General features: G+C 37.4%; 1 protein-coding gene across 1 annotated transcript; it reads right to left on the reverse strand.

Moving 5' to 3' along the window:
* Positions 1-2,168: 2,168 nt before the first annotated feature.
* LOC129379177 (beta/gamma crystallin domain-containing protein 2-like) lies at positions 2,169-7,853 on the reverse strand. Its single transcript, XM_055059827.1, has 6 exons — positions 7,800-7,853; positions 7,467-7,715; positions 6,889-7,169; positions 2,912-3,005; positions 2,561-2,803; positions 2,169-2,478 (listed from the first exon to the last, which is right to left on the reverse strand). Exons 1-6 carry the CDS (start codon positions 7,806-7,808, stop codon positions 2,200-2,202), a joined length of 1,155 nt encoding a protein of 384 aa, XP_054915802.1. The 5' UTR covers positions 7,809-7,853; the 3' UTR covers positions 2,169-2,199.
* Between the last annotated feature and the right edge of the window lie 315 nt (positions 7,854-8,168).

The raw sequence follows: 8,168 nt of genomic DNA on the forward strand, positions 1-8,168 counted from the left end.
GGATCAGGTTAATTGAGGTCCCTGTAATCTACACCAAGTCACTTTCTGAATTTCTAAAGCTAGCAATAAAACATTTATAAAAACTAAATAAGTTTGACTCTAATTTTTTCAAACTTTGTTTGCAGAATTAAACAAAACATTAAATTAATCAGATATACACATTACAGCAGTTGGGGTGATAGTCCTACTGCTGTGACCCTTAAATATGAATGTGTTTTAGTTGAGTGTGAATCATATTACAGTTCAGAGGATACCTGTTATTGGATGTAGCCACCATCATGTTGCTATGGAAATAAGACGTTTCAGAAAAACATTCAGTGATTGATGACTGACTTACACCGGAAGTCTCAAACATACATGTCTCAAACATAAACACCCTCAATGCACATTTCTTTGTGAATATTGTAAATTGTTATGTATTTTAGTCTGCGGCCTGAGCTTTATTCTGCATGTGGGTCAGAAAACAACCAGAGAACACAACAACTGTGATAGAATCCCAGGCATTGGCTTTCTGTGTGGAGTTTACATGTTCTCTTTATGAAAGAGGTTGCTCTCTCTATTCTTGGTCTCTGAGTGTAATCGTTCATGATTACTGTCCAGGCCCTGCAACCCAACAGAGGTTAGATGGGAATGGACAGGCCATACATTTTTGAGACGGATTGTTTTCAAACCACTCTTCAAAAGCTTAGCCATAAATCACTTCAATATGTTTGTTTGATTAAAAACTTGATCCTTTTAGCCTGGATTAAACCCATGAGCCCATATTGTTTTAATTATAACTGAGGGTACATTATCTTTACCTCTAGTTATAAAGATACAAATGTACCTCACCACAGTTCAGGTGACGCGACACACATATGAACCATTTTAGAGTCACTAATTTCACTCTATTTTCTCATGTTGATGATCTAGAGATTTATAATGTCACCTACAGAGAGAGAGAGAAACAACTACAACAAAAGTTGAACCTACCTACCAACCTAAGAGTGACACATTGAACCCCTTCGTCCTGAGCCAATGTTGCCCCAGATAAAGTTAATACATTTGGTAATAATAATAATAATAATAATAATAATAAATTTTATTTTAAGCACCTTTTGGGACACTCAAGGTCACTTTACAGTAAAAAAAACCACAATAGGATTGATTGCCCTTATCGTGTTGTTTAGCTTTAATAGTGCTTCTTATTTTAACAGGCGTCGCAATATTACAATGACCTGGAACAATATTTTTTAAGGGCTTATGTATATATTGCTGAGGAGATTTTGACAATTTAGACACTTTGTATTGTCATTTTTGCCTCTATCATAGCAAAGCTCAAAATATTTAGATAAAACTATAAGTATATATTTATAATCCCTTGTCTCCAGGCTCTTCTTCCACTCTGGTTTGGATGGCTGAATAATTTCCAGTTTGGGATTCCTTTTCCAAACATGTCAACTCAGATTTGATCAATATTGAAGTGTTTTTCAAAGTCTTATTGCAACAATGTATCTTAAGCATAATGTAAATACAATATTGAATGACAAGAATTAGCAGGTAATTTGAAGGTTAAATTTGACAGCAGTTGATCTTTTATTTGTAAGAAAATGTCAGATCGCTGTTTTTAATTCATAAAACAGAAAGTAAATATAGGGAAACACATCAGTATTAGGGAATTAATGTAGGTATGTACCTGGTGATGACATGTACATAATGGATAGACAGTAACATTGGGAATCACTCTTTAATCTTTGTCTGCAAGGGAGTGAGCAGAAAAGAATTTTTATTAAGAATCTATTCTGTCATTTGATTTGCAGACAATTTGAAGATTAGCATTTATTAGATCAAAATTATCATCTATTTTTAAGGTTAAACAGTTTATTTAACCGTTAAGAGACAGAGTTGGGTTATTGATTGAATGTGGTGGTTGGTCCTGAGCTCCCACTGACCTATGTGTTTTAAATGTGTCTCTGTTCTCCAGAAGATTCTAAAGACTACATGACCTCCTCTGCATTCTATCCAGTTCTGCTGAAGCCTGGTAATCAATATGTTATTTATATCAGTTATGTGGTAGCAAGGAAATACTTTAGACATGCAGGGAAGGAGGCTTGAGGTTGCAAAGAGGGATTTATTGTACCCTCCTTGCAACTTTTCCAGAAGTAAAAAAAGAAGCATTGTATAAAATATAGAAAAGAGAATGGATAACTTTATTGGAATTTAGTGGTAGGAATCTATGATCCTCCTCATGCTCATGAACCTGGTTCCTCCATATCCCATCTCCCTGAAGCTCCTGTACTCTCCAGGCCTCAGGTACATCATCCTGCCTTTGTAATGGGGCTGTTCGTACATCAGCCAGTGGCCATCCATCACATGGCAGGACATGCAGTTGGACATGCGATAGCGATCCATGAAGGAGTCACAGTCGTCCATGCACTCATGCATCTGACCACCGAAGTTCTCCCTCTCATAGATCCTCATCCTGTAGGATCCCCTGTACTGTAAAAGGATTTGAGAAACCCAGATTAGATCATGCTTTGCCAGTAAAAATAAAACATTGTGTAGAAATGAGATGCAGTACCATGGGGATCATACGGCAGGACCTGATGCAGTCAGACATTCCCATCATGCTCATGTAGTCAGCGTACTCGCCCCTCCTCATGAAGTACTGGTTTCCCATGTAGTTTGGGCGGTCGTAGACCATGAAGCAGCCGCTCTCCACCCTGCAGGAGTGACACCTGGTCAGAAAGGAGGTGAGCTCTGCACAGTCGCTGCTGGTCTCATAGAAGCGACCCTGGAAGTTCCTGTCCTCGTAAAAGATGATCTGAGAAGACAAAATCATCAACTGAAATCAGTTAAAAAAAAATACAAATATAAATTTGGCATCGTCACATTTTATTGAACATGTTGATCATTTTTATGATCAACTTACCTTGCCCATGATCCTACACTTCAGTTGGTTCCTATAGGACTGAACTGTGGCTGATGTGTGGTCCTGGCACTGGCTACTGTTACTTTTATACTTGCTGAAAATAAAAATGTATGTTGGGCTTCTATTGTGTAAAGTCCACACTCAGCAACATGCCATAAAAGACTATAGCGCTGCCAGGGCATTAAAGGGTCATTATCCAGCACTACGCTCTTCTGGTGGAAATGCATGCACTGCATACGTACAGCATTGTTGCTAGGCATAATGAAAAATAACGAGAAGCTTCTAAACCTAATATGACACCTGGACTGCTTTATGTTATATTTTTATGAGCAAAGCAAAACTCTGGACTAGAGAATGTAATATTTACATTTAATACATTTCAAACAAAACAATATTTCACTTCAGTTACTTCAGAGATAAAACTAAATATTTCACATCCATGATGAGATTTCAAGAAAACCATGCAGATTGCATCTGCGTTTTAAGGATTGAGAACTGGCTGAACCAATTCATACTGACAAATCAAAACAATAAACCAAATGGAATCAGATATTGCTACTTTTAAAGCCATTACAAGAAGTATGTAAATGGAATTTTTAGCAGCAAATTTAAATCTGCAGGCCTAGAGCAACTCTGGCTTTTTCAAGTCTTGCCACCTCCTTGAGTTTACACCTAAACTTTGAGACTACAATCCAAAATGGATGACTTCCCGTCATTTTGTTCGATAAGAAGGCTGTCATTTAATAAGGTTAAAGTGATTCATCCACTTTAATATGTAATATGTCTTCCTGACCTTAATGAACATAGACAAAATTTTGGCAATGATGACACAGATGTGCTCAGGAGTGCATTGTGATAATGGACAGAAGGTTTGGTGGTGCTTTCACCTTGTATTTGGTGTTTGTTTTGACAAAAAGTCTGATTTTAGGGTTGATTTTAGGGCACACTTAAATACTTTGTTGAAGAGCCAAGGTGCATATGACCTGCAGTTCATTTCCTTAAAAACTGATTAATCATTCAAGTTGCTACGAATAAATATGTAGGAGGTGTTTGCTCAAACAAAATGTGTATTTCACAAAATGCTCCATTTTACATAAATGATGTGTGCCACGTTTCATAAGCCTCTGCCAACACACAGATTGAAACAAGCATTGTAGAAAAGATAGAAAAGAGAATGAATAACTGTCAAAGAAATCCACAATTAGTTATAAAAATAGACCTTATATTTTAAAGATTTATTTTTGATATAAAAACTATTGTTAGTTCTGCTGGTATAAATGACTCAAATTGTTGTGGAGAAATATCCAGGGTCTAGATTAAGTCCTTCGTTGGACTGATCACATCCTGGTAAGCAGGAATTTTATTGAGCTCTCCTTTCTTTCATGTGGGAAGTTATCTAGATTCGCCTCAATTTTTATTTTTATTTCTGAAAATTACAGCCAATAGTGACACAGTGTGGCATTATCTAAAATGACACGAGTCAAACGTAATATGATGAGCAACTGCTTGGGTAAAGTTAGCCTTTCTGTGGTTACTCCGTAAATTCCAGTACAGAATGGACTTAATAATGTCATCAAGCCATCAGTTAAAAAAATGGCGACCGCTATAAATATAACAAAAGATGTACATTTTTGAAGTAACTATGAGTTTTGGTGTATCAAAAACAGCAATTTTTTTATGTAATAGAAAAATTGCAACATATTTAGACCAACGTGTTCAACTAATCCTGGATCCTTTTAACATTTTTCTGCGTGTGCCTTGGAAATATATTACTAAACACAAATTAAAGTTTTTGAATCTTTGTGGAGCAATCTAGCTATTGTTAATAATCACATTATATTTTCAAGAACATCTGTTTTAAATACAATTAGCTACAGCTGCAAAAACTGTCCCGAAGAAGTTCAATATTTTAAATTAATATTGTCACTCAAATCTGAAGTCACATTTTATGGATTCACATTGAGTAGAAATTTGACAAGCCTTTATTTCTTCTCATTTTGATAGTTATGGCTTACAGCCAGAATTATTTGTCTCAAAATATTACATAAAATCCATAAAAAGGAATCTTTAAACAGAAATGTCTGGCTTCTGTAAAACTTGTTCATGAATTACTGCATCAGTGCAGTGTGGCATGGATAAATAAATTATCTGGTATAAGCTTTGAGCATCATGTTTTGTCCTGTCTTTTGCTTGTTGAGCAAGCTTTGATTTTACTTAAATTAATCAGGAACAAGATTTTATATTGAAACATTACCACTGCTGGTAAAGTAAGACAGGCATGCTCCTAGATCACAGCAGGTTTCAAAGGTAGAAACTGATCACATCCTGGTAAGCAGGAATTTTATTAAGATCTTTTGACTTTTGCAGTGAAACCTCCTGGTGGCTTATAACCTTCAATATTTACCTATGTGCCCTGCTCAGGATTTGTGGATGTGGCTTCAATAAAAATAAATGTATTACTTTAAATACAAGAAAACATCTTGTGCACAATCCTCAAGACTTTCCTTTGTTCATTACATTAATCATGTCAGACAGACAGTGAAGTATCGTTCTGTACACATGTGAACTTAACAGCTGTTCCTGTCTCAGATCAGTATCATATCACTATCTCACACTTGTTCTGCAATCCCAGGTGGCCTGTTTAGTGCTTAATGTGAATCTGACCCCAAATCAGCTTTTTTCCTGATAAACTGTCTAAACAGATTATCTGGGCCAGTCTGTGTGGTGCTGTGAACATTTTGACATTTCTGTGTAAATGTTTTAGTGCTGCATTATTTTTCCTAAATCTGTCTCAGTCCTTCCCTCTTTGATCAAACAGTGTCTGAGCCGTTGAACTTTCCTGTTTGATTAAAACTGTGCTGTTTTATGTTAGGATGGATAGATTTTCATCACGCATCCCCACATTTGGGTATAAAAGCATTTTACTCAGACACATACTCCACCCACCTGGTGGTGAGTTAGCAGATGGAATTAATAGTGGTAGTTGTAGTAAAAGTGTTGCCATGGAGAACAGTGATTGATAGCATTAGTCTACTTTAAAAATGTGATGTATTGACACTTTTAATGCAAGTTTTATTACAACTTAGTATGACAACAGTAATGGAGTTTGTGACATTAATGAAAATTCCTTCATGTTTATGAGTGTTATATCAGTCTTATGCACACTCCTTCAAATACAGTGTTACCGGGAATGCGTGCTCTGAGTTTACGCATTTGAAAGGTTTTGCTTTCAACTGCAAAGTAAAAGACAAAATAGTCAGCAAATACCAGTCCTTTTTTCAAAGCAATTGTTTTTCAAAGGTGATGTATTTGTGGTTTACAGCTGCACACCATTTTTGTTGTTTGACATTTTGTCAAAAATATTGTTAGACTTGATTGATCAACTTGTACTGTAAGTCAGTTGTTTTCCTCTAGATTCTCCAGAAGTGAAGTCAGCTGTGTGGTGTTTTGTTAGTCTTAAGAGACTGTTAACATGATACTGCTTGACTGTTTCACAGATCAAAGTGCAGAAATAATGAATCTGAAAAGAAATGAGTTCATCCTTTAGGAGTTCATCTTGTTGTCTTTGGCTTCCAGTAGTTTGTTGGGTTTCATTGTCTCCTTCAGATAAGGAAACCATACAATCACTTCACAGTTTGCACTGACATCTGCAAAATCCGCTGAAGTGAAACGTCATCATTTTGATGGCAGAATGGGAGTAAAGAGAAACAAAGAAAAATACTTCTTGAAACTAGAAACTAAAAAAAAGATCTCAACATGCTTTTAAACTTATAGATTTTTTTAATGTTTGGTGAATTAGGTTACTTAGTTTGCTTGATACAATAATCAGGACTCACTGCAGAATCAACTGTTTATTGACATAAACAGCTCATTTCTCGTGGGTTTATCTCAGATTTGAAGCCAAAATATCCCAGTAAACTCAAATGGCTTGAATTTGAATTGAGTCAATTTATCAACACGAGCTTTTCTGTCCTGTCTAACAGGATTCCATGATGCGTCCGATGGAGCCGATCCGCATGTCCATGGGGCCCGTTCCCATGTCCCTCATGCTCCGGTACTCTCCGGGTCTCAGGTACAGCATCCTGCCTCTGAAGCTGGGCTGCTCATAAAGCAGCCAGTGGCCGTCCATCACATGGACAGACTGGCAGTCGGACATGCGGTAACGCTCCTGGATGGAGTCACAGTCGTCCATCAGCTCGTTCATCTGACCACTAAAGTTCTCCCTCTCATAGATCCTCATCCTGAATGGACCTCTGTGCTGTGAGAGGAAGCACGATTACTTTCAGGAAATATTTTACTCACAGTGCAAATTGAATTAAAACAGGCATAAAGAAGAATAAATATCTTTCTAAAGGTCACTTAGAAGTATAGGACGTTGAATGATTAGTTGACAACATATCAAATACACAGGAGAACATAGCAATGTGCGTGTCTATCTCACGCACATTGAGATAGACAATGTGCATGATTGTCTATCAAAATGTGATTCACATGAGAAAGCTCTTTAACCTTACATAAACGTACGGCGATGCAGAGTGTGATTATGGGTTGTTACCATGGGGATTATGCGGCAGGAGCGGATGCAGTCGCTCATACTCATCCCCATGAGCCTCTGGTTGTCAGGGTACTCTCCTCGCCTCACCAGGATCTGGTGACCCATGAAGTTGGAGCGTTCGTAGACCATAAAGCAGCCGCTCTCCACCCTGCAGGAGTTGCAGCGGCTCAGGTAAGAGGTGAGCTCTGCACAGTCGCTGCTGGTCTCATAGGAACGACCCTGGAAGTTCTTGTCCTCATAAAAGATTATCTGGAAGCAAAAAATGGTGTTAGATATGATCTGGTAGGAAATTAACTGCTTATGTTGTAACAAATGTCCAACAGGCTCTCTTACTCTGCCCATTTTGGTAGTCAGTCCTGTCCCTGATTGCAGTGGTACTTGGGCAAAGCAAACTCTGTCACTTTTATACTCATCATCATGGTTAAATGATCTATGGAGCCATTGTTTTGAATATCTTACTCAGCAGCGTAGTGTACAGGGCTATAATGATTGCTAAATCACACTCTAAATGGTTATTATTCCAGTGTGTATGCATCTGGTGCAGTGCCAACTGCAGCAGCTGCCCTATGGGATACAGGTGGGTGACAACAGAAAATGTATCAGCTGGGACTCTGCTGTCAACGGGATAAAAAGCACTGTAAGAAATTAAAATAACATTTCCATAGTTTGAATTTATAAGTCTCATTATTTCTATTATAGTTA

This window comes from Poeciliopsis prolifica, unplaced genomic scaffold, assembly GCF_027474105.1.
Source record: "Poeciliopsis prolifica strain line A6 unplaced genomic scaffold, Auburn_PproV2 SCAFFOLD056, whole genome shotgun sequence".
Lineage (NCBI taxonomy): Eukaryota > Metazoa > Chordata > Actinopteri > Cyprinodontiformes > Poeciliidae > Poeciliopsis > Poeciliopsis prolifica.